The sequence below is a fragment of the Phyllostomus hastatus genome, unplaced genomic scaffold (assembly GCF_019186645.2).
Source record: "Phyllostomus hastatus isolate PE091 unplaced genomic scaffold, TTU_PhHast_1.1 phas_scaffold_93, whole genome shotgun sequence".
NCBI lineage: Eukaryota > Metazoa > Chordata > Mammalia > Chiroptera > Phyllostomidae > Phyllostomus > Phyllostomus hastatus.
In genome coordinates this window covers 32,428,634-32,455,868 of record NW_025334042.1, presented here as the reverse complement: position 1 = coordinate 32,455,868, position 27,235 = coordinate 32,428,634, and the positions used below count along the sequence as shown (strand labels likewise).

Here is a 27,235-nt window from a genome sequence, read left to right as displayed (position 1 = left end):
AAAGGCAGTGATGAAAATGGTATACGTCTGGACTGAGTTCAAATGAACATGACAATGTCTGCCCTCAGCCACCGCCTCATGAAGTTCAGACAAATTTGCTCCACCTTATCTCTTCCTCCTGCACTTCCCTACTCCTCTCCTCCGTTTCCTCCTTAACGGAACATAAGGAACTAAACTGTTGGGCGGTTATCAATTTACGGCCTCTCAGCTCCAGATCTACCCTTGATCGCCTGCTCTGCAACATGGAGCTAGACCCTCTCGTAAATGTTTCTCCTTTGCCAGCTGGCACAACTGTCAGTCGGGTGCAGTTAAGAGACATGGGAGGAGGGTTTCTTTTCCTGGTTCAGCTTTGCTCCCCTCTGCAGGGTCCTGCAAAGTGCAGTGCCTCATTCCTGCGCTGCTCGGCAGCTAACCTCACGCTGCACCCTGCTGCTCTCCTGGTATACAGCACCTCTCCATGGACTTCTTCCCCAGCACCCCCTCCAGTGGCTTTCCAGCAAGTTCTGGGGTACGGCACCTCCCCAAGATGCCTCTCTAGGACCTGAGGGCAGAGCCCAAACACAGGCCAGGAGTGCAGCATCTCCGTAACTTCCTTGCCATCCAGTGGGCAATTGTAACCACTTGAATAAAGCCTGGCTCTCAGCCTCAGGAGGAGCGAACTCTGGTTTGTCGTGCCTCAGCCCTAGGGTCAGTGGCTGCTTCCCAAATATGCTATTCTTGTACTCTTCCAGTGTTCTTTTTATCACTTATCGGCAAATCCTCCATTATTACAATTTTTTTATAGTTTGTGATGGTTAATTAAAAAAGATTTTATTTATTTTTAGAGAAGAGGGTAAGGGAGAAAGAGAGGGAGAAATACATTGATGTGCAAGAGCTATATCCATCAGTTGCCTCTCGCATGTCCCCAGCTGGGGACCTGGCCTGCAACCAAGGCATGTGCCCTGACTGGGAGTCAAGTCAGCAACCTTTCGGTTCACAGACCAGCGCTCAAAAGCACTCAACCACACCAGCCAGGGATGTAATGGTTAATTTTATGTGTCCACTTGGTGGACCACGGTGTCCAGATATTTGGTAAAACATTATTCTGGATGTTGTTGTAAAGATATTTCTTTTTCTTTTTAAATGAAATTAACATTTATGCCAGTGAACATAAAGCAGATTACCCTCCATAATGTGGGGGGCCTCATCCAATCAGTTGAAGGTCTTAATAAAGCAAAGACTGAATTTCTCTGAGCAAGAAATTCTGCTAGCAGATTGCCTTTGGACTTGAACTGCATCTCTTCCCTGGGTCTCCAACCTGCCCACCATGTGGATTTTGGATCACTAAGCTTCCACAATCACTTGAGCCAATTACTTAAAATGAATTTCTCTATATTTGTATACATATGCTATTGGTTCTGTTTCTCTGAAAAGTTCATTAGAGTACTCCTGTTCAAAATGCTTTGGTTTCTGTCTCGATTGGACCCTAACCAATGCACCACTGTTCTTGCCTGAACTACCAATTTATGCGTGCAACTCGCTACTCAGCCTCTCTACTTGGATGTGTAACAGTCATTCCAAGCTTACGTCTAAAAGCTCTTCATAGTCCTCCTCCAAACTTATTTCTCCTATATTTTTTCCAATCTCAGCTAAAGGCAACTTCATTTTTATTTTATTAATTTTAGGTGGGAGGAGAGGGAGAAACATCAACCCACTGCTCCGCTCACCCATGCATGCATTGGTTGCTTCTTGTATGTGGCCCGACCAGGGTAGAACCTGCAGCCTTGGTGTAACGGGACGATGCTCCAACCACCTGAACTACCTGGTCAGGGCAAGACAACTTCATTTTTAGTGAGACTTCCCCTATCTAACACACTTATAACTGCAGTCCAGCTCCAAGCAGCCCCAAGCATACCTTCAATTCCTCTTCTTTGCTTGTTATATTATGACATTACTATATGTACTACTTATTTACCATGTTTATTGTGTAACTCCTCCATTAGAATATAAACTCCATGACAGCAGGCATTTGATGTAGTTGTATGTTTAAACTGATGTATGCCCATAATCTAAAGCAATGCTTAACACATAGTGATAATCAATGAATCTTTGCCTTCTATTTTCACCACAGACTATAATGCTAGTTATTCTTTGAGTGTCTCGTTTAAAAAAATCCTTCACTTTCCCAAGTTTATAAATATTCTATATTTTCTCACAAAATTTTTGTTTTTGCCTTTTAGGTGGAGGTTAAGCCACTAAGAACTGGGTTTTGGTATGATGTGAGTTGGAGACCCACGTCTGTACCCATACCTACTTCTCAGCCCTTCTGCATAACCAACCAGCTGCCCAGCAGGCTGTGCTTTGACTGCTTAATGGTCTTGGTGTTCTCCCTGTACTCTCTGACTTCACTTGCTCTGTCAAACAGTCAGTACTATGATTCTACAATAATGAAGCAAAACAAAGTATCAACCCCACAGTTTTATTGTAAAGAACAAAGCATGAAAAGTCATATTTAAATGTACTCTAAAACCTGAAAACCCCACGTCAGTTTCTCTCGTATGTATGCTAAAGTGCTTGATATCACAATACTCTTTAAGTTTCATATTATGTTCAGATGAGGAACAAAAATCCAGTTCTGATGCATTTTGTTAATAATACACAGAAAAACAATATAATTTAAATGCAGAAATGCTCATTTGTTAAAAAGATACACAGGGTACATTTATACATGGTTCAAGTATAACATAGAGGATTTTTTCTGTATGTCTAACACCTTCGGTTGATCGACAGCAGGCACTCCTTGCCACACCTCTGCGTCAAGAAGACTCGGTGTCTGGAGTAAAGCACGGAGCCACACAGAACACATTCAGGTGACTGAACCAAGCACGATCCCGTCCCACGTAACCCAAGGATACCCTGGATTCCTGCAAATGAGGCGGATTACTTTTTCAAAGAAAGAGAGAGGTTTTGTTATTTTTCACTCTGGTGTTCATTGCTCAGTGTCACACCTTTCTGGAGTCGATCTTTACTTTGTCCTTGGAGGACGGTGAATCAGTTCTAGAAAGATGTGAAAGGATGAGGTTCTCCTTGAGTTGTTTTGAGCACACTCCACTGACACTCTCTTCAAAAAGCTTGGAAATAGGTTTGCACGAAGAGATTTAGAAATGTATTTTAATAGGAATAAGGGGCCTCATAGTTTATTGTTTGTTTCTGTCTCCTATTAAGCTAAATGGTAATGTGATGAATACTTAACATAAGAAACAGGAACTTCAAAAGACAAAGATGACCCCGAAACAGGATTCACTTTAATGAAGTAAAGAGGAGCGGAAGACTACATTCTCAAACCGTGAAGGTGTCTTAATACTGAAACATAAATAGCGAAGGTTCAGATTGTCCTTTCAGCACGGTGAAAAGGATGGACTCGTTTCTGTAAACCTCACAGAGAAAACACTCACAGTTCTCAAAATAAAAATCTTCTGAAAAATCACAATTCTTAGCAGAGAGATGTTCATTATTAAGAGTTACACTCCCACTGCTATCAAATAACTATTTCCCTGGGGATCTGAGGTCCTCATCTGTTGCCTCAAGTTTTGAAACATCTAGAGGTGTCAACATATACTACACATAAACTGTTATGTGTCGCCTCTACCCCTTTCACTTACATTTACATACAATGGTGATTTATTGCCAAAAAAGGAAATATAAAGAATTCAGTATTTCCCCCATATCATTCATAGAGTGGGACAGAAGTTCATGAAAATAATTTTTTTAAAAAGCCATGTTAAAGTAAATACCACAGGGTTACAAAAGGTACAAAAATGTGTGAAACACTTAAAATGAATTTTAGAGGGAAATCGTAAACTTTTGCAGGTTTTAGGTTCCTTACACCAAATTCTTGCCCCCAGTGGGAAAGAGGATGGGGAGGGTGGGGAGGCCATACTTTTTTCCCCCGGTAGCCTGTTTTCCACCACCTGGAGCCCCACTTTTCTATAAGACCAGTACGACCAACCGGACCCTGTGCCCGTCAATGTCAAGGTGCTAATGAGCCCCGACAGGGCGCAGCTGTGGGGTCTCACGTGCAACACCAACATCAACACGGGGGTGAAGCTGCTGTGCCACAAAGGGTCAGACTAGGAGCTTCAGGCCACTTGAAAAACACCTAAAAAAGGTTTCAAGAAGTACTATTTTTGGCAATATAATTTTAAAAACAATTTCTTTTTAAGCCATTATTATGCAAAAATACTAATTATAGTTCCAGGCATTACTTCTAATTTATTTTGAGGGAAAAAATGTCAATTACAAAACTGATTTTTATTTAACTTTGAGGTGTGATTATAAAGCCCTGTACTAACTTTAAAAATAAATATAACAGAAAGGATACCTCTTAAATGGATGTGGCCCTTCCCAGGGTCAGCGTGCGTGGAAGGCTGTGCACATTTTTCTGAGGATTCTGCTGTTGCCCTGCTCAGAATCACTGGGTGTTGGCTCAGAGACAGGGAGGAACCATGTAAGAACTAAATCTCATTTCTTTAGAATTGTGTTTCTTGTGTGACTCAAACTCTGCTTGAGTGTCTTTTTTATTCATCGGCTTGGATCCCAGGGGCTGCAGGCCTTTCAAGCAGCTCACGAAGAGGTCCTCCCATGCTAAGCACGAGGGCTGTTATCACCGCACTGAGATAAACGGGTTCCCAAGGCGACCCGTTTCAAAGGATCTGGCGTGGTAGAGGGTGTGTCTCTTTCTCTTGAAATCGGTCATGTCACGGTTACAGTGTAGTTTTACTACACAAAGTGGGATAAAACTTTAGGGATAGTAACTCTCTGTAAGGTCATGCTTTTATTCACAGACCCCCACATTGAATTTTCTCCCAGTTTTTACTACTTGTGAACAATTTGTTAAAGTAAATATTAATCCTCGTAAGTGATTATTAGACACGAATATTAACCCTTATCTCCTGTCTGTATAGGTGAATGTCTGAAGAGCCCAGGGCAGAAAGGCTACTCGGATGAGTGCTCTGCAGGTCAGTCTCGTGCAGCCTCGTGTAACAAAGGAACGGGATTCTAGACTCTGTGTTGTCCCTGACCGGCTGTGGGAGTACTGAATCTCTTCATCCGTTAAGTGTTCCCACCTATAAAATGAGAAGGCTGGACTAGACGGCTCAATCTATCTAAGCGGTCCCCCTGGTTGCCCGGAGTGTGTCAGAAGCATGGCCTCATGGAAAGGGCAGTAAGAACAAATCCCTGGATTGGATCCTTCTCTGGTTCCTGATCACTGAAATGCAGTAAGGGCCTGGTGTAAAACAGGCTCTCAAGGCCTCCCATTGTAAGAATTTCTGTGTCCCTGAACAGCCACACCACCACAGACATGCTTTAGCCTCAAGCAAACCAACCTCTGGTCTCCCAAGTCACCCGAAACCACCATCTTAAACCCTTTCCAGGGTTTGTAAATTCTTCAACCCCTTCCCCCCTCAAGAACGAAGTCACACACTAGAAGGAGGTGTGCCTTGGCTGCCCTGGCTGAAGAGTGAGATAAAGAGAGTGAGGTCCTTGTTTCATGAGTTTCTTCCTGCAGGAAGTCAAGGAAACATGGCTGCTGACTACAGCCCAGGGTCCTCAGGTGGCACAAGGGTCCTGACAGGCCATGGCTTTGCATCTCGGCCACAACTGGGAACAAAACCCAAAGCTCTGCTCAGGGAATTTCACTGCTAGGGATGTGCAAAAGCCTAATTACAGGACCTCCTGTATGATGAAGACATAAGGTAACTAGCTAACACCACATTTATTTAACTTTCTCATATAACACCAGACTGCAAAGTTCCCCCTAACATTTGGTCTTTGAAAACTGTGCGTCTTGTTTCGCTTGCCTTTCGCCGTCTGTGCCTGCCGTCCTGGCTCTCCCCTCCCGTGGGCCGCTCGTCTGACATCACCACCCCTTCTCAGAAAGGAACGTAGTGCTTGCCCCAAACACCCAGAAAGGGCTGTTCTTTCTCTCCCCTTCTGTTATTTGCATTATCTTGGTCAACAAATACTTTCACAAAAACATTCCAAGCCACACAGAGCCCTCCTCCTTCTCTGAAATTCCTTCCATTTCCTGAGAGGGGGATGGGCGCTGGAGAGGGGAGGGGGTGTTGGGAACCAAACAAAGGCAGGGTTTATGGTTACCCTTCAGAGGTAAGGGGCCACTGCAGGGTTTAGATGGCCAAATAAAAAGTAGAGGATCACACTGCTGTTTGCAGTTGTTATGACTATGAGGCCAACGCTTTGAAATTCACATCTGCCCAAAGTACCTCAAATTCCAAGAATAAAAATGCCAAGAATGAAGTTAGTCTAGGCTAATCTTTCCGAACTGTAAAGAAGTTATAATCCCACAATTTAACACACTTCTCAGGGCTTTGTGTGTTCTCTTTCCAGTTAAGCCAAGCTCCCGGGGTTCAGTATTTAAAGTATTTGAATTATATCTTCATCTTGTGCCGATAAAATTTTTTTCCCCCAAAAGACTGGAAAAGTGACTCAACTCATATGAATGAAACTATTTGCAACTTAAAAGGTACAAGTGAGGACCGCCCCGTACAGTAGGTAGGGCTGTTTACATTCACGATGCAAAGGGCCGCCACCAGGGTGGATGGCTGCGGCACAGCAGTGCATCCTGGGTTCCTTTGTGATACCTGGAGGGAGAAAAGCCCGGCTGGGCTGCCCTCTATTTACACATTTACTGGCTTCTTCCTGACTAGCACCACTCTTCCCCTCAACTCCCAACGCTTTTAAGCTACTTATTTTAAATCACAGGAATATTCAATCTAAGAAAAGTATCTTATTAGAGTAATATAATTTCTTAAAGAAGATAGCATATTTACACACATCTAACACATGAAAATACTCTATTTGATACTAAATTCCTGGTTCAAACGAACTACTATACAGCATTTTGCCTTGTCTGTGGCGTGAGGACTGCTCATGTGTGTGTGTGTGGGGGGGGGCAGGGTGTGCCGCCCCCGTGCAGTGGCCCACTACCTGTCAGACAAGTCCGAATGGGTCCCAGACAGAGAGGTCAGGAGCAGGGGTCTGGACTGAGTGTCTAGCCAGCTGGCCTACACGTCCACTCCTTTGATGAGGGATCCTTCTAAGACTATGGTGAAGTCCTGAATGGTCTGCAGAATGCGGATGAGGGAGTTGACGGTCATGCGGTCCCGCAGGAGGGCACTCTCTTCGTACATTCGGGTGATGGCAGGACACTCGGCTAACAGCGGAATCCACTGCGGGAGCAGGCGGTCCCTGCGGGCCCAAACAGAAACAAGTCCTGAGCGCGGCTGGCGGCTGGCCCTGCTGCGGAACACGGCACATACACTGGAGTTTCCACGGGGAGGTGCTGGCTTCCTCAGCAGAGAGGAAACCCGAGTCAGGAAACTGGGTATTCACCGGTCAGAAAGGTGCAGTAGCAAGACAGCGTGAGCCAGTGGGAATACCCATCACATTCTAAAAGCAGGCCTGGGCAAACTGGCCACGAGGATTCCTGCACACCAAGGAAATTCTCTGTTCTCGTTTTACCACTTTTAAAAAGAGGCAGAGTGAAATTTTGTACTTCCTTTCTTCTGGGGTGTTACCTGGACGTCTGTGGCAGGCATGCAAACTACACTGACCTTCTGGGAAGAAATACTACATTAAATAGTAGGGATTAGCTTCTTCTTTTTTTTAAATAACTTACAAAAATAACAAGGTAAAGAACAAAATCAAAGCAGAACATTAAGCAGATTTTGTAGACCAAAAGAGGGGCTGCACTGGCCTAGGAAACCAGAACAGTGGAGACATGAAAGACGATGGGGATGGGGCTCTGAAGGGACTCTGAGAGCACAGCTGAACCTGGGCCCCTTTCGTCAAGAAGAAACTCAGAACTCAGTTCTATACACCAGCTGTTTCAGGAGGAGGACAAAATCTCAGTCTTCCGTGTTTCTTGATTAAACCCTGACATTAACTGTCACTAAGTACCTAAGATGTCCTTACTGAGCAACTTTCAACATGCCTTCCAGAACAAAGACAACCGTAAGAGGACCATCCTGCACCTCTCCTCGGGGCTCTACGGTTTAGAAGAAAACAAACTGCACACACACACACACAACATCTAAAGGTTTGTGTGCTTCATTTCTTACAATTCTAAGAGCCATTTTAAGTTTATATAGCTCATATTTGTCATTTTCAAGAAATAAAGGGGTAGGAAATTGTCTTCAAGAGAAAACGATACGGTAAGAATTCTGCAATGTTATTAAATTCACTATGGTGGTGTATATACACCACACAAGCTCTACACAGTAAACACACATGTGTGTACAACTATCCACCAACCTACCCGCCACCTATCATTGGAACCAGGAGACTGCACTGGTTGAGAGCCTGGGCTCTGGAGTGAGGCTCGGGGCAAATCTTGGTTTCACCTCTTTCTAGCTGTGTGGCCTCGGGGAAATTTGTTAACTTACATGTGCTTCATCCGTTTTCTATTTTCTCCTCTATACTGGTTGCTACTTCAACTAGTGGTGATGGTGAACAGTAAGAGGTTCAATGAAATAATGTATATGAAGTACTTAGCACAGTCTTTACCCAATACATAGCAAGTACCCAATAAACAGCAGTCTGGTAATGAAACTTGGAATGAAAGAAACCCTGGGGAGAGCTTTGTGAAGGGCATGGTCTGGTTTAATGCTTTCTGGACTCTTGTTCAACATGTAAACAAAGACAGTGAAAGTCAAGAACTGGTTTTATACCGTGTTCCAAGGCAAACTAAAATCTGGAATTTGCCATCCTTCCCAATGTTCCTGGGTGCAGTATTAATAGCGTTCACATAGTGGCAGAAGGTTTTGCAGGACGATTTCTGAATAAGGACATCATCTTCGCTGTCTAGGATCTGGTCAGTGGTTTCAAAATAAGCAACCGCTTTCTCTGGGGAAGGAAGTCAGAATCACATCACAATATACATCAACACTTCATAATAGAAAGATTAATCACTAGGTTTATTCTTGAGACACTAATGATGTTTTCTTTGTATCACAGCCAGTGCTGAAACCAAAATCATTACTTTATCATTGGTTTCACAATGAATTCCAGAGGTCCCTAGTTCACTGTGGAGTAATATGCTCCCGGGAGTTTAGTTTCTAATCTAGACTGAATTTTAGAAGGCTGGAAAAAGTTTATTTCTCTTTAGAATAGCTTTAAGAAATGAAAATTGGCAGAAAAGAAGGAAAATAAAAATAGACTCCTCTGTTAAGGCTGGACCCTCGTAGGAGTAAAGCAGCGACACCGTGGTGGCCACAGAGACGATGCCCCTGTCCCAGCTACCGAATGGCAGGCTAACACTGCAGCAACATCTCTGAAGTGAAACTGAATCAGTACACCTGAGAAAGAGGGGTGCACACATATCAGAAGCAGGAGCGATATCCTACGCATTCCCGAAGGAAAAAAAATATCATTTCCAGGGTCCTAATCTGTCCATTTTCCTTCTTTCATACAAAAACTCTAAATTAGATGAAATCAACTACTTCATCTAGGCCTTATTTACAAAACACAGTGATTAATCACCCCTTTAAAGAAACTGGAAATTCTAGAAGAACTGCATACCAAAGTAAAGAGACAGTTTAGCAAGCTTGAGCAGCACACTCCTGTGGAACTTTCTGTGATGATGGAAATGTCTCCATCTGTAAGGTCCAACTGGTAGCTACAGTAGGGCTGGGTGACGAAGGGAGTGAACTTTACATTTAAATGAAATCGGTGTAAGTTTAAACAGCCACATGTGGCCAGTGGTTACCGCATCGGACAGCACAGAGCTAGAGTCGTGCTTCCAAAACATGTTACACGCGAACCGTCCTAAAACAGCTTCCTATCTCATTCAGGGTAATGATCCAGGCCCTCCCAGTGGAGGACTAGAGGGCCCCACCTAACCCGTTGGGCAGTAAACACCCCTCTCCCCGAATATCCTATCTCTCGCCCTCACTCTGCTCAGTCCCCTGATGCCCCTGCTCCTCCATGAAGAGGCCAGGTGCACTCCTACCTGGGGCACTGCCCTGGCCCTCCCCACAGCCTGTGTGCTGTCCTCCCACACGTTCCCATGGCTCACTTTTCACTTCCTCACCGTCTTTGTTCAGTGTCGCCTTGTCAACCTTAAGCCTCTAACCACCCCAGTAAAAAGAGCTCTTGCCACTCCATTTCCTCTCACCATGTTCTATTTTTTCAAGATATCAGCGATCACCTTCCACCATACTAGATGAACTGCATGTTTGTTATGTTTTTGTGTATTATTTGTCCCCCCTGATCGACCATAGGAATTTTTGTGTTTTACCTTTTTTTAAAAAAGATTTAATTTATTTTTAGAGGGAGGGGAAGGGAGGGAGAAAGGGAGACAAACACTGACACTCGAGAGGTACATCAATCAGTTGTCTCTTGTTTGCCCCATCTGGGGACCTGGCCCACAACCCAGGCATGTGCCCTGACTGGGGATCAAACCGGTGACCTTTCTGTTCGCAGGCTGGCACTCAATCCACTCAGCCTCACCAGGCAGGGCTTGTTTTGTTACATCTTGATAAGTATCTTGAGCATCTAGACTAGTGTCTGGAATATGGTGGACACTATAAAATTTCTTAACTAAATGAAAAGCAAGGATGGTACTTATTTGACATTTATTTAAAACAAAACAAAACAAACAAAAAAAAAAACCAACACAGTCCCTTATCACTAACCCTTGTTTGCTCAATTCCTGGATTTTTGAGTTTTTAAGAAGCATCTCCATGACCTTATAACAACATCCATCTGCTGAAACTTACCTATGAAGTCCCAGATGAAGACGTTCTTGTGGAAGATGCGGGCAGATTTGAACCCGTGGTGGAAAACTTGTTCGAGTGCTGCCACCAGGCCGTTCTCCCCACACAGCAGCACCGTGAGGCTTCCTCTCTGTGGGACACAACACACGGGCCAAGAGTCATCTGCCGTGCCCGCGTTTCAGAAACCCGCTAGAAAACCAAGTGCTGAGGGCAGCTGTCAAGCACGTTTCTGCAGCTATTAGCTTACAAATGAGAACTAAAACACCCTGTATTGCCTTGTGTATCATGATTAAAGGTGGTTTCAAAACCCTGCTGTGCTAAGTTTTACAGCGCATCGTACCTCTTTTTCAGGTTTGTGAAAATGTTTCACAATATTGTTCACGGCTTCTCCGATCCCTTCTTGGATCTGTCCAGCATTGGGTTCTGAAAAATAGTAAACACTGGTTGAATTCTCATGCCAGGGAGATAAACCAAAGAACGATGGGTTATCAACTGTGTCCACCTACGCAGGCAACACCCCACCAGTGCAGGCTGGCCTTGCCAGGGGCTCCAAAAACTTGCCTTGGGTCAGTTTGGCCAAGCAAGAAGCATCTTGGCACAATGAAAAAGAATCCAAGAGACCCCCAGATTTAAACCCCAGCCTTACCCCAGTAATCTATAGCCCTGGTCAAATGTCTCACTCCAAGTTTGACTTTCCTCAATCTAAACAGGGAAAACACACCCCTCATGCATGGGTCACTGGGAAAACTGAATGAGATATTAGGTGTAAATCTCCTGGCATGGTGCCTGTCAAAAGTGCTAGGGTAAGCTTTCTCAAAACAGCACTACCACACGAAACTGGACTGATTCAGAAGTTGTATAATTGGATAGGATGAGGTGGAACCTATTTTTAAGTTTTAAATCAGCACACTTAAGGTATTGCATAAAACAAATTCAACAACTTTAAGTGTGCGATTTGGTGAGCTTGGATAGTGATGCAGCCATGTAACTACCACCACCATAATCCTAACACGGAAAACTCCCACCACCCCAAAAAGCTCCCTGTGCCCCGAGTCAGCCAGTCCTGTTCCCCAGTTCTCCACCCTGGCAGCTGCGGATCTGCCTTCTAGCACTATTACATTGCCTTTTTTAGAACTTAATATAGAAGGAATCCTATACCTATAGTACCTAGTCTTCTGCATCTGGTTTCTCTCACTCAGCAGCATGTTTTGTGATTCACCCATGCTCTTAGATGCGCCAATAGTTTGTGCACTTTTACCCACAGCTGGGAAGTATCCCCTTGAACAGGCATACCACAATTTGTTTATCCATTCACCTAGCTGTGGACAGTGGGGCTGTTTTCATTCTTATTTTTTTTAAACATCAGTGTGTGGTTGCCTTTGGCGCGCCCCCCTACTAGGGACCTGGCCTGCAACCCAGGCATGTGCCCTGACTGGGAATCAAACTGGTGAACCTTTGTTTTGCAGGCAGCACTCAATCCACTGAGCCACACCAGCCAGGGTGGGCTGTTTCCATTCTGACTATGTGAATAAAGCTGCTACGAACATCTGAGTGTAGTACAGATGTCTCAGTGTAGATATCTGTATTCGTTCCTCTTGGGTAAATATCTAAGAATAGGACCGTTGGGTCAAGTATATGGTAAATGCATGTATACCTTTGTAAGAAACTGCCAAACCATATTCTCTTCTACGTTCCCACTGGCCGTGTGTGAGCACTCCCCTGCCCTCCATCCTCAGCCACAACCACTTTCCCAGTCTCTCACATCTCATCTGTTCTGGTAGGTGCATGCTGTACGTTTTACTTCTGACTTCAGAAAGGATTTACGAATCAGGGGAATAATTTAAGAAAGAATAGGGGGATTTTTAGATAATATAATTTTACTACTAAATATATTGCCATGTGTTAACAAATGGACTGGGACTAAAACTAAGGAAATTGCTTTGTTAATAAACTAAAAACCTCTTAGGTGATTTTGTTATTTTACTTACAGTTATTGTCCATAGCTGAAACAAAACCACTTCACTGATAAACTTTTGTAAGTTTCTACTAAATCACACTGCCTCTGCATTAGTTTTCTGTGGCTCCTGTGACAGAATGCCACAACCTTGGTGGCTTAAAACACTGGAAATTTATTCTGTCATAGTTCTGCAGGACAGAAGTCGGCATGAGCATGGCCATGCTCCCGCCAGGGGCTCAATGGAGGAACATGCTCCTTGCCTCTCCAAACTTCGGGTGGCTGCCGGCGTGCTGTGGCTGCGTCACTCCAATTTCTGCTTCTGTCTGTACGCCTGTCTCCTCTGTGTCTGATTTCCCGCTGCCTCCCTCTTATAAGAATACGTGTGATGGCACTTAGGGCCCACCTGGATAATCCAGGATAATCTCTGTATCTCAAAACCCTTAACTTAATCACACCTTTTCCCAAATAAAGTAATATTTACAGATTCTAGGGATTAGGGTCTGATATCCTGGGGAGACATTATTCAGCCTACTAAAGCCCAACTTAGAATTAGGAGTTTACTGTATTAGTAAAAATGGCACGTGAACACAGTATCCTGCCCATAGAACTCCTTTATATATAGTATATCTTGTGTCATCACTTCTATATGAAGCTGCAGGGGGAGAGGAATTTTTAGAATCTCTCTTAGAATAAGGGGCTCTAGATAGCTAAATGTGGCTATCTGAGAGCACTGTAGTACAAAACTGTCCTTATTCCTCTTTTAGGTTTCAGGCAAAATATTTATTCATAATTGAAACAAAGCTTGCATTTGTATTGAATTTTAACATCTAAATTCTTTAGGCTTTTAATTATTTGTAATGTCTTGCCTTATTTTTTTCTCCTTCTCCCTCCCTTTCTAAAGTCCCTTCTCCCAAATTAATTTTGTTCAGCTTTCTTCTTTTTTATTTTTTAAAAAGATTTATTTATTTATTTTTAGAGAGGGAAGGGAGGGAGAAAGAGAGAAACATCAATGTGCGGTTGCTAGGGGCCGTGGCCTGCAACCCAGGCATGTACGTACCTTGGCTGGGAATTGAACCTGTGATCTTCTTTTTTATTTTTTTTAATTATTTATTTTTAGACAGAAGGGAAGGGGAAAAAAAAGAGGGAGAGAAACATCAATGTGTGGTTGCCTCTTGCATACCCCCCACTGGGAACCTGGCCTGCAACCCAGGCATGTGCTGTGACTGGGAATTGAACTGGTGACCCTTTGGTTCATAGGCCGGCACTCAATCCACTGAGCCACCTCAGCCAGGGCAGCTTTCTTCTTTTTAACCTCCCCATTATAATTCATAAATGTGACAGTTTTCTGTGAAATGACCATATGACACCTGCAACATTTGAGACGTGTTGAAAAATTAAAAACCCAACTACTTACTGGTGACTTTTCCTGTTAGTGAAGTGATGCTAAGTCTCCTGGCCGTGGTGGGGGACTTCTGCTGGGGGGGCGTCCGGCACTGCTTCACCAGATCCTCATCTGCTGCCGATGCCATCAGCTCTCCAATAAGGATTCTCTCCAGGCTTCCGTCGTCGATGCCCTTCCCCAGCCACCGCCCGCAGGGGAACCTAGCAGGACAAAAAACAAAAACAAACAAATAAACAAACACACTCTTCTGAATCACCACTGGTTTACTAGTTTTAATAAAAAATTTTAAAAATGGCACCAGGGGTAAAGTCCATTATTTTAGTGCCTGTGGGTTACTTCTTTTAATCATGAAAAATTTCAAGCACAGAAAAGTAGAAAGAATAGTATAACAAACACCTGTATTCTTATCACCTAGATGTAACATTTTGCTATATGCTTCATTTTTTTGTTGAAATACTTTAAAGTTACACACACTAGGACATTTTACTACAAATACTTCATTTTACTTAAAACACTTCAGTATAAATAATGAAGGTATTCTCTCTTATACATCCTTTACGTAGCTACATTAATTACAATAATTAAATTGTAGCTACAATAGCTACAATAATTAAATTAAATAATTTAATTATTTTTATCTCATACCTAACTTATATTAAAGTTTTGTGCTTTGTTCTAGAAAGAATACTCTCAAGAGGCTATAAACTAAGGTCAAACTTAAAAGTTGCAGAAGAGGAGAAGGTCCCCAGAGAGCAGTGTTAGCTCTAACCAGCACAGTTCGAAAGAACCCTTCCTCTTACTGAACTTGTTTTAAGCTTCTCTTTTTTCTTTCTTTTTTTATCCGAGTTACAACAATCTTTTTCAATATAATAAGAAACACCTGTGATCTAAGGATTAGCAGTAAACACAATTTGTTTTTGTAAAGTGTTTTGGGGGCAATTTTGTATCATACAAACCAAACCATTAAATAAAACCGCTCCCAAAACGAAACTAAGATACAGAAGGCAGTGGGAAGGCTTTAGAAGGAAAACAATTCTTAACCTTTTCTTGTTTGAAGAGTCTCAAAACAAGAATTCTGAACTCCTGAGGACATTTACTTACCTGTATGTATGTCCTGTGATTTCATTTCTGACCATGACGCAATCCACCAGCCACTTGGCTAACAGCCCCGAGTTATCGTGCCCGATCTGCACAGTGGTCAGCTTCCCCAAGTTCTGGCACTGCAGGGACAGGACCACAGGCTACTCAGCACCCGATCCCATCCCCCTGCCTCGAAGCTCCACCGAACCTACCTGCAGAGGATGCATGCTGCATGACGTGCGCCCTGCTATGCCCCGGAGAAGCGTATATGCATCTAGTGCATCCCATCTGATGGGCGAGGAGACAGGTGGACCTTAGCTACCTAACGAGGGGACCGCGCAGGTGCTAGACGAGCGATGTGAACAGGTGGTAGAAGAACACTGGGGAGGAACGACGATTTCTAACTGGGGAACCCAGAAACATCGCACAGACAGCGACTTGTGCCTTAAAGCATGAGAAGAATTCCAAGAAGCAGAAAAAGGATACTATTTAGATTCAGTTACAGAGAAATCAGAAAAACAACTGCAGATATTAAAAATCACTGACACAGCTGTTTTTCTGCTTCTAATAAAATACTCAGGTGAAACTGACCTCAAACTTCATCTACTAGAGGTCTTTGAAGCTGTTTTAAAAAAAGCATAGTTATCAACGTCTTTCCTGGCAAAAAAGTGATAATACGAATAGCAAAAATAAATGCCGATTAAATTCTGATAAAAGATCACAGACCCCAAGCACCTACGGAAGGCTGGGAAGGTCAGGGCCATGAGTGCTTAAGGCCCCTGACTTCTCCGTATTTCAGTGAGAGGGTGCCTCAGCGACTCAGGTGAGGGAGGAGGCACCTTAAACTAGTGGGGACCTCGGAGATGGAAAGAAGCAGGCGGATGTGACACAGAGTTTGGAAACAACAATGATGGGACTTATGAGGCAGTTTATGTTCCCTACTTGGAAGTCCAAAAAAGGCTAAGGGTTTTTATCTTTTATATACAGATGGCTGAGAGGTCACTGGACAGACAGGGCCCCAATGAGGTTCTGAGTGGAAAGTGCTGTTCCTAGACAGCACGGGGCACGCGAACGGGACATCTGGTTAGACCACTGCCTTCCTGGAGCAGGAGCAGGTACTGTCTTCCTCCAGCGGGCCAGGGTCAACCTGCACGCCAGCTCAAACACACGGGAATGCTTCACCAAGTGAGCTCAGAATTACAACACTGAAAGGCACTTTTACAAAATACTTCAGAAATGTCACCATGTGGTCTAAATGCTGTAAGCATGGATGTCAGCTCTCCTGTCCTGTCCTGTTGGACACTTTGCAGTAAGGAAGAGAACCACTGTGGGGGAAACATTTAGTGCTGAGGCACGGGAATCTTGGAACAGGACCTGGAAAAGGCCCACTGTGCACCATTAGAAGTAGAAAAACACAGCTTAAAACAATGAAAATAGTAACAAAAATACAAAATAAACTTGCGTGTTTATGACAAACTTTAGGAATATGATCACAAAAATGATCCGGCATGCCTGCATGTTTCTTTATATTATCTAACTTAAAGAAAAACGAAAACGTGCAACTGGAATCCTTGTGCAGAATTACACATGACACTTTCTGCTAAGAAGGGTATAAGCTGAACCTACCTCAAAAGTCATTTCAAGGAGGTTTTTTGGAATCTGCATTACTCCTGTGTCTCCTAGCTCTCCTGACACACAGATCCAGGGGTTCGATGTGATGATGGCATTGCTCAGCTTTTTGATGGGGATGATCACTGACCTATACGGAATCACTGGAAGAAAAATGCTGAACTTAGTAAAAAAATACAATAAAATTCTCTTGACAAAACAAATCAGTATTAAGAACTCTGCTTTCACAGATAATTCACTTTTTATGACCCATCAAGATGGACTTAGACAAAAAGATGAGATCACAACCTCTCCCCGTCTAGAAAATGAGGCCCCATTTGTAAGCCTAAGTCCCGACACTTGTGGTGGTTTCCCGGCATATACATCATCGGTGTGCATGGCATGCATGCCAGCACGGTGATGTCCATCACCACTGCAGCTGTAAACAATCCAGGCCTCAGCCCCAGAATACCTGAGGGCACGAACACTAACCGTGCTATATAGCATTTTTGTTGTTTCAACATTTTTATTAATTTTTTACAAGACTGAGTACAAATGAGCAACGTTCCTGGGTAGTTTCATGTGAAAAAGGAGTGGATGAACTACTCCTTGTGGCTGACTATCTTGGGCAATGCTCCAAAGCACTGTACTTCTGAACTTTCCCATCCCAATTTTATAGCTCTTGTAAAGCCAAGAATAACAACGGCGGGCGCTCCATTCTGGGCACAACTTGGAAAGCTGTTAAGGTGACTCACGGAGGGGCCCCGGGAAAAGAAGCAAGACTTGGGAAGAGAGCTGCGTGAAATGGGTTCTCCTGAGGCTCTTCAAAGGCACGCCACTAGATGTCACTGTGCTTCCACCGTCATTTACTCAAATGTGGAAACACGGTGCAGTTAGATACTACAACCCTCCATTTTCCTCCAAAAAGTGGGGATGGCTCCAACACAGGAGCACATTTTTATCCTTTGGGGTCATATATTTTCTTTTTCAAGAAGTAGAGTGGAATATTTTTTGTTGGTATTGTGATTTCTGCTGACCCGGCTACAAGAGGGCATATTAGGAGCTCTCCTCGGAAGCACTGCAGGCAGGATGGAAACATACACTGGACAAGGCGCCCAGACACCGCCCCACAACGGGGCTGTGGTCCGGTGCGTTCTCAGATGAGGAAAACGAACGGGAGAAATGGTTCATTTCCCTAATTTCATGCAGGCGCTGTCTTTACGTTGAGTGAATAACCTCCTTTTCGGCCTTTTTTGCTGAAGGAAAGAAAGGTATCAGAGTTAATGCTATACTCTCATGGTTTAGTAATCACAAGAATCAAATGGTTTTGAAACTGAAAGCAGAAGAGTTAGCGCAAGAGTATTTTAGGGGCCACGGGGCCCTGCAGTTTCTGACATGGACAGGGTTAGAAAAGCTGCAGAGGAGGCCTACTGGGGCCGGCAGTTCTGCGCCTGCAGAGGGCCCCTGCAGAGGCTCAACAGTGGTTTCTTCAAGTGTGAAAGTAATACTACTTAAACTCAGAGTATGTCTTTTATGAAGTACCTCCATTCCTCACACTGAGTTTCTTACACAAAGAGAAACTGCAGATATAAGGAGGACCTTTTATTTATTTATTTTATTCAATCTTTATTATACATTTTTTCCATTACCATTCAGACCCCTACATCCCACTCCCCCCAGCAATCACCACACTGCTGTCCACGAGTCTTTTCTCCTTTTCTCGCAATCCCTAGCCCGCAACCTCCCTCCCACTAGCTGTCATCTGCTCTCCCTCTATGTGTCTGTCTTTGTTTTGCTTGTTAGTTCAGTTTGTTCATTAGATTCCACACATGAGTGAGATCATATGGTATTCATCTTTCTCTGACTGGCTTATTTCACTTAGCATAATGTTCCCCAGGTCCATCCATACTGATAAGGAGAATCTTAGGAGTCCTATTTCTTCTCTTTGGAAACTGTATATGACATTTTAGCTTCTCATACCTGCAATAAACTAATAAGCTAACAGTAGCTTGATAGATATTATGGGTTGGCCCAATAACCATTTCTACTCCAGTTTTCCCTGTCTGTCTGTGCCGGAGACTGGAAAACACTGCCTATGCCAGAGACTGTGAAATGTTAGTGCTGTTCACGGCTATTTCTTGGAAATTATTATTTCTAGCACAGATTCTGACCTTTTTCCTTGGCATTCCTTCCCTCTCCCCAATGGAGGGTGGACTGAGACCTTGTGACCACGAGGGTTGTCTAGGAGGACAGGGACAAAGAGCCTGCGTCTGTGATGGCACTGCGGGCCGCCTACCTCAAGACTTCTTGTTGTGTAAGAAAAATAAAACTACTAATTTGCTTAAACCAATGTTTTGCAAGTTTCTGAAACTTGCAGCTGGACGCAACTCCAAACTGATACAAGTAAAAATTCTCAGTTAAACTAAGGAAGGGGACCTACTGCTAGTAAGAATTAGTAATGGGGAAGAGAATAAATCCTTTAATTTAATTAACCCATCTCCAAACAGCATTCCTCTCTCTGTGGACCTACACCGTCCATCAAGATCCCAATGTCTTTGTGAATCATCAGAGTTTAATGATGCTCAGTTAGACATTTACTTGTGTCATATACTGAATCTTTGAATTTACGTGCTTTGGATAAGATATAAGAGTATACTGTTCAGTAAAGCATTCCTTCTCATGTCCACCCCATCTCCCACCGCAGACTGAGTGCACCGGGAGGCAGACGCTGAGCCAGAAACTGGCATGCAGAATGTTGCTTCTGGGATTAACCTGACAGGAAGCCAGCAGGCCTGGCTGACCAGCAGTTGAGCCGTGAAGCTGTTGTAATGAAGTGCTCAGCAGATCCCCGGATGAGTTCTGCGCCAGCCTCTGATCAGTCCCAGAGGCCTCCCCAGGTGAGGCACTCCCCACAGGGCCGGGGCCCAGGGCTGTCTTTCAGCAGCCAGGGGCCCAATCTTCACTCTTTCAGGGACATGGGGTGGGAGAGGGGGCATCCCAGTGCCTAGCTCTCTGTACTATGGTGTGTCGCTTTTAAAAATATGAACTCTCATTCCATCGGTCACTGAGCAACTCTTCACTTAAGAGTCAACTCTCCAGACTTACTGATAGTGGTGAACACACTGGTGAAGCAGAAGTAGTCCACAGCATTGAGGGAAAGGAGATGGTAAAGAAACTGTTCTCTTTCTTCTTCACAACGTAGGAAAGCATAACGCTTATAAAGCTTCCTAGGAAAGAGCAAGACAAGCACAAAACAACAGTATAGTATGTTTTTCATTACGCCTTGCCTTCCATTAAAAATAAACGCCTCTACTTACACAAGCTGGGTAGAAACTCTAATCTGGAAAGAACAGACAATTCACAAAAATGAACATACGGACAGCTGACATTTTTAACCTGGTCCATAACGAAGGAAAAACACCCGTGGATCCATTCTGTTTATCACACTAGCAGAGATTTGGAAGCGACGCCCACTGCTGACAAGGGCGAGAGGCAATGAATGGCTAGCTATTCTGACGGAAAATTTCTGGAAAGCAATTTGCTGGTAATGCTTATTTTAAACCAGTCAAACCCTGACTCCCTGACTTTACAAGAACAGCCTTCTTGCGACCACAAGGTGGTCAGCACATACCGCGGGCTACCTAGTAGGGAGGGACAAAGAGCCCACGTCCACAATGGCACTGTGGACTGCCCATCTCGAGACCTCTCGTTACGTAAGACAAACTAAACTACAGTTTGTCAACTTATGCAATTGGCTTTGTAAGTGCACAGGTCACAGAAACAGAAATGCCTCAAGAGGCGATCCCTTACCTGGTGAGGGGCTGGTTGGAGAGCAACTGCTTGAGGTGCTGGGACAAGAGCTTCTTTTCTAGCGACAGTCTTATCCATGCCCGGGCTCGCCCAACGTCAGTCTTGATCTCGCTCATGTTTTGAATATGCCTAAGGAATAGCAGCAACAGAAAAGATGTAAATCCTAAGAATGACCTTGAACCGGAAAAGAACTCAGGGGTACAGCATTTTGTACAGGTAGGTTCTTTTATACTTAAGGAAGCAACAAGCCGCACACGATTTACGCGTGTTCAGGTTCCACCTGAATCACACGTTTAGTCCCACATCAGAATCACCGTTACAGCACAGGCAGGCAGGCAGGCGCCTCCTGTGGTAGAGCATTTTACACCCATTTGTTCTTGCAGGTTTTATTATGTTCCTGTTTCAGCCTCATAGATACCTGTAAACTGTCACCTGGTTATTCCTGACTCTCAGGAAAATAAAATAAACAGGCTGAATATTCAAGTTTTTATTAAAAATATCTGTTCTACAGTTTCATTAAGTATCTGCTACGACTTTAATCTGCTGAATTATTTGCAAGCAGCCCTAACAACACATGGAAAATATGAAGTCTTCCTTTCTGTGGCATCAGAAGATAAACTGTATTGCACTGGTAAATTCAACATTTTAAAAATCTGAAACACTTGGAAAATTATGTGGCTACAAATAAATACTGTATGGCCAAACCCCTAAGGAGTGTTAGATAGATGGAGAAATCAGTATTCTGTGCAGAGGTTAATGCTATCCCCTGAAGGACTGACTTCATCTTCCTTGTCCATCATCCCCCTAAAGGGGAAGAAGGACTGGCAGGAGGCAAGCCTAAGGGAGGGGCAACTGTAAATCCACTCCAGAGAGTCACTGAAGTCTTTGTAACTGTGACCCACCCTTTCCTTCTTTGACTTTTTTTTTTGTTGTCTAAAATGACTCATCCTAGCCGTAATAAATATTGCAATAAAACCTTCTGTCTGATGATTCTAAGCATTCAGAATAAGGAGCAGCCTTATTCTGCAAAAGGCACACGTGATTCTTTCCCTTTCATCCTTCCCCTCTCCCCTTCTCCTTCCCCTCCTCCCTCTCCCTCCCTCTCAGTCTTTGGATCTGAAGATTTAGGCCATCACTCCTCAGTGCTGATTTACAATCAAACACTCTTGAAAAACAGGATGTAAAGCATTACATCACATCACACAGACACACTGAAGAGGTGGCGTAAAAACAAGTCAGAATGAGATTTACAACAGACTTGTTAGATTTCACTTCTAAAGGGCCAATACCATTACCTATGGTCACGAATGGAGAAAGCTGGTGACAAGCAGCCCCCCTTAGACCCTGGTTCTCACTGGTGGCAGCGGCAGCGGTGAGGCACTTGGCAACCCAAGTGCGAGCCCATCGAACAGCACTGGCTGCCCCTTAACCCTGCCGCCAGTCCGGCACTGCCAGGCCGGAGCTGACGTGATCCAGGAACACCAAGTGGATTCAAAGTGAATTCACTGAAAACAAATCTATATGAGGGTTAAGTACTTAGGTTGCATAATTTTTCCCTATGTATCCTTCCTATTCTAAAACAGTAAAATATACTGAAACTAGTTTTATCAGCTGATCTTAAACAAGTATCTGGACACGTGGTAGAAGGTGAAGAATGACAAAACAACTGTAATTTGAAAAACAATCACGTTTGAGGAAAATGGGAAGACCTAGAGTTCACGAATTGAAACCTATTTTATTTCGGTGGTGACCAGCCTTCCCACCATAAAAACATTTGTGCTAGTTTTCTTCGGGAGGAGGCAGGGGTTTGGGAGAGGAAGGCACCAGACTCTCCTCCTCAGGCCCTTCATGTTGACTGTCACCGGAAAAATTACTCTGCCTAAAATACTGCCTCCTTAATGAAATTCCTCTGTTCCAGAGCCCTGTAAAGCTCACAGGATATAGGCTGAACTGCTCACTCCTCTTCAGTCTCAGTATTTCTTCCTACTGAAAACAGTACATTCTAGGCAGTTGACTTGTAAGCCTGTATTCCATTACTTAACACACTTCCTCTCCACTACCTTCCCAGTTTAAGTCTATTCATGTTGGAATTCCACTTTCTTCTGAAAAGCTTTCCTTGACCATGACAGCCTTCAATGAGCTCTCTAATTTATTAAATTCTATAGTCTAACTTACATTTGTCATGCACTGCCTAGTGCTTTTATCATTTTCTCTTGATATACATTTTTCTCAGCCCACCAGGTTCCCTGAGAACAAGGACCCAATACTTCTTAGCAGCCCTGCATCCTTCTTTGTACCCTGTAAGACCACACACCTATTACGAGCTCAAAAAAATCTCTGTTGCTTTGTATATCAATATTTAATTCTATGCTTTTTTAAAAAAGATTTTATTTATTTATTTTTAGAGAGGAAGGGAGAGAGAAAAAGAGGGATAGACATCAGTGTGTGAGAGATACACTACTGTCTCTCGCATGCCCCCAACTAGGGACCTGGACTACAACCCAAGCATTTGTCCTGACCAGGAATTGAACCAGCAGCCTTTTGGTTTGCAGGCTGGCACTCAATCCACTGAGCCACACCAGCTAGGACTAATTCTATGCTTTAAAACAATTTATATGTGTTACATTTGCTGTGTAGTTACACCATTTTGATCTGTTTTTAGTTGGAATAATTTATTATAGGTAATTATAATGGCATTCAGCATAATATTACATGAGTATGACTTCTAAAATAAAGCCTGCTAATTCACAGAAAAACATACATGGTATGGTTTAAAGAAATCTACTTGGTTTATTTTTTAACCCTGATACAAAGCTCTCTAATTTAGAAGAGTTTTTATGTACCTTGTCTAATTGGATCACCACAATAATTAGTGAGAGGGAGATCATCATTGTTTCACTGTAAAGATGAGAACACTGAGACTCTTTCAGACTCAGTGATCCCCCAAGGCCACAGATAGTAAGTATTATTCTAGAGGAGCCACCCATTTTCTACCCATCACTCTTACTGGTGCTCGCGTTCTTGGAGAAGCAAACTGCAGGCCCCCACGGTGTCCCAGGGCCAGTGCTCCTAATCCCTCAGCTACAACTGATGGGGTAAGAGGCACAGGCCTCATCTAAGTGGAGCAATCAGAGTCGTCTCCCCGCCCCCCCCAAACTGTGAATTAGTACACTGGAAAACCAAGTTAGCTTCTATTGAGTACTTAAAATAAGAAAGGCTGTTACAGCCAGGGCCTGGGCAAGCCTGTGCATAATAAAGCAGAACAGGGAAGGGTGGGGAAGGGAGGAGCCGAGGGGATGTGCTTCCTGTGAGACAGACAGAGACTGTTTCCATTCCAGCCACAGTTCTTGGTCTCGGATTCTGGAAGATACCCTCACACAGCTCCAAAAACTCTCTGTTTTTGCCGAAGCCAATTTGAATGAGCTTCTGTTTTCCCAAACTGAATGATTTGTAAGATTGGCAGCACCTAAATAAATTTGAATCTACATTTTCGGAGTCCAAATCTGGTGCTTATTTTACTGTATCACCAGCAAAACATAAGTAATATTTAGTAGAGAATGAAAGAATTAACCAATTTTACTATAAGCTCATATTCTATACAGTCATATAAATTTCTCAGAATGTTCCTTCCCAGGGTTAACAAAATCACTTATGACCACTCAATTTTAGTGTAGAATAAAACCAGTTACTCATAAGCACACAGGTATACATTATTTATAAAAAGATAAAGTGATTTACACATTTACTCTGAAGGAATTTATTCCCATCTTTAAATGTAAATAGAATATTCCTATGATTTACCCACATCCTGTTCATTTGTTACATATTCAGATTGTCTGTACTTAGGCTGTAGTACACACCATGTCCTAGATCACACAGTGTTCTTCAATGCCCTGCATCATTATATATTTTGCCATTAAGAATAAAAGACTCTGTCCTGGCCAGATGGCTCAGTTGGGTGGAGCATCAGTTGGCTCAGCGGGTTCGATCCCAGGTGCGGGGGCATATACCTAGGTGGGGCACGTACAGAAAGCAACTGATCAATGTTTCTCTTTCTCTCTCCCTCCCTTCCTATCTCTCTAAAATCAATAAACATGTCCTTGGGTGAGGATTAAAAAATACATATATGAAAGTTTCAACAGCTAGATGATATGTGTGTAGCTACTTTGGGAAGCAAATGGCAATAATGGTAATGCCATGATAACATTCCTCTTCCATATGTAGATAATCTGTTGTTACTGACTGTCCCCAGCCTTTCTCTTTGGAACAAAAAATCATTCTATAACTGACAGTGTGGTGATACTTGGCAACAATGAAGGTCTGGGGAATTAGCCTGAGACACTAGCACAAAGAGGCTGATAGCCTTTAGATGTGTCTGCCTGGACTCATTACATCTGCTAAGCAATCCGGGGCTAAGACCCTGGACAACTGTGAGAACTCAAAGTCCCTAAACTGCCCATGTATTTGCCTCAAGAAATAAACATGGGAAGACACGAGGTAACGATAGAGGCATGTGCCCATAAGACAGCATGGACTCAGAGGGATATACTACCTAAGCTTTAGAAAATAAGTTTTTCTTTAATTGTCCAGATTTAAAGAAATCAGAGTTTAGAATATTACTTGGGTGTTTTTCTTCAAGGGAAAATCTACTACATAAACTATCTAGGTAGCAACTGGGAATTACAATGAAGTATTAGCCAGGAATTTGGAAATAGGGAAATAAGTCTGTCCACTGAGAGTTAGACTCTAAAGTAAACATATCAGGAATAAGAAAAACAATGTACTGTATAAAAAGTCATCTTAAAAACGCAGAAGGGAGCCAAGAAAAGAGAGCGACAACCACAGGCAGCCTTTCTGCAGGGCTTTTCAGAGGCGACCTCAGTCCCATGAGCATTAAGATCACCAGTGCGGAGCCAGATGGCCCGGCTTCCACATCTCTGCAGCTGTGCACAGGAAGCCTTCTGATTTTAATCTAGCTTCCAGGCAGGCCCTGCCCATATCAGTACAAGAATATCAAGTTGTCTGGGTCAGGAAATAATAAATTGGTTAACCAGATTCCTGTGACCGCACCTGTACCTGGTCACGGCAGCTAGACAAGAGTAGATGCCCATTATTTTCCCATATCTCTTAGGTATTTAAGGAAGTCTGTTGGGTTAGTAAGAGTCAGTACCTTAGAGTCTAATTACATTTTGGTTTACTAATGAATTGGTTCTGAGCTTATAAAGCTCAAGTCTCTAGTTACATGGGTCCATAAAGACCTACAGCTTTGCATGCCAAGAGAAACTGGAAGCCATACCCATTAGGATGGCTATCATCCAAAACAAAACAAAACAAAACAAAATAAAATTAAACCAAACCAAACCCAGAAGACAACAAGTGTTGGTGAGGACATGGAGAAACTTAACACTTGTGCATTGCTTGTGGGAATGTAAAATGGCACAGCCACTGTAGGAAATAGTATGACGGTTCCTCAAAAAATTAAAGAGTTACTGTATGGTCAAGCAATTCTGCTTCTGGGTATATACAGAAAAGAACTGAGGTAGAGACTGAAACACTCACATTCACAGCAGCATTCTTTGCAACAGCCAAAAGGTGGAAACGACTCGACTGTCCACTGACAGACAAACGGACGAAATGTGGTATATACATACAGTGGGGGACTCCTTAGCCTTAAAAAGGAAGGAAATTCTGACACATCCTAGAACATGGGTGAACCTCAGTAACATTATTCTAAGTAAAATAAACCAGACCCAGAAGGCATGATTCCTCCTACATGAGCTAGCTAGAACAGTCAGATTCACAGAGACAGAAAATAGAGTGGTGGTTACCCGATGCTTGTGGCGGGGGAGAGAATGGGGAGCTATTGCTTAAATGCCTACAAAGTTTCAGTCTGTGGTGACAAGAAAGTTCTGGAGATGGACAGAGGAGATGGTTGTACAACAGTGCAAATGCCACTGGCTATACACATAAAAATGATTAAAGTGGTAAATATTATGGTGTGTTGTGTATTTTTACCACAACTTTTTAAAAAGCCATAGAAAAACATAAATGGTAGAACCTAGGTGATGGGTATATAGATGTGTTTAAAATAGAATCTTTTGACTTTGCTGTATTTATTTTTTTATTTATATTTTTAAAAGATTTTATTTATTTATTTTTAGAGAGAGGAGAAAGGAGGGAGAGAGGGAGAGGAACAGAGATCAGTTGCCTCTCAAGTCCCCAGCTGGGGACGTGGCCCGCAACCCCGGCATGTGCCCTCACTGTGAATTGAACCGGCAACCTTTCAGTCTGCAGGCTGGCACTCAATCCACTGAGCCACACCAGCCAGGGCTGACTTCGCTGTCTTTAGATTTTTCTATAATAAAATGTTATGGAAAAAACCCTGGGAAGTCAGCTTATCTTTTCTGGGCATTGCCTTTCTACCTTACTGAACATCTTTTGAAAGTAACCAACTAACCAAGTTTTTATTAAAAGCATCTATCATTTGGCCAAAACATCACTTTAGAATTCTCAGGGAGTTATAGAACAGAGCCTGAAGATTAAAAGCCAAAGTAACCCTTAAATGAGAAATCACAGGACATCAATAGTTTAATTGTGTGTCCT

General features: G+C 43.2%; 1 protein-coding gene across 3 annotated transcripts in view; it reads right to left on the bottom strand.

Moving 5' to 3' along the window:
* Positions 1–2,442: 2,442 nt before the first annotated feature.
* Positions 2,443–27,235, bottom strand: part of DENND5B (DENN domain containing 5B) — a 167,600-nt gene continuing 142,807 nt past the window's right edge. For all 3 annotated transcript variants that reach the window (XM_045829098.1, XM_045829096.1, XM_045829097.1), the window contains 9 exons: positions 20,633–20,761; positions 19,928–20,049; positions 16,841–16,986; positions 15,236–15,354; positions 14,147–14,334; positions 11,116–11,198; positions 10,779–10,905; positions 8,730–8,904; positions 2,443–7,248 (listed from right to left, as the gene is read on the bottom strand). In XM_045829098.1, coding sequence (XP_045685054.1) covers positions 7,065–7,248; positions 8,730–8,904; positions 10,779–10,905; positions 11,116–11,198; positions 14,147–14,334; positions 15,236–15,354; positions 16,841–16,986; positions 19,928–20,049; positions 20,633–20,761 — 1,273 coding nt within the window. In that variant the 3' untranslated portion in view covers positions 2,443–7,064. The remainder of the gene's footprint in view (positions 7,249–8,729; positions 8,905–10,778; positions 10,906–11,115; positions 11,199–14,146; positions 14,335–15,235; positions 15,355–16,840; positions 16,987–19,927; positions 20,050–20,632; positions 20,762–27,235) is intronic.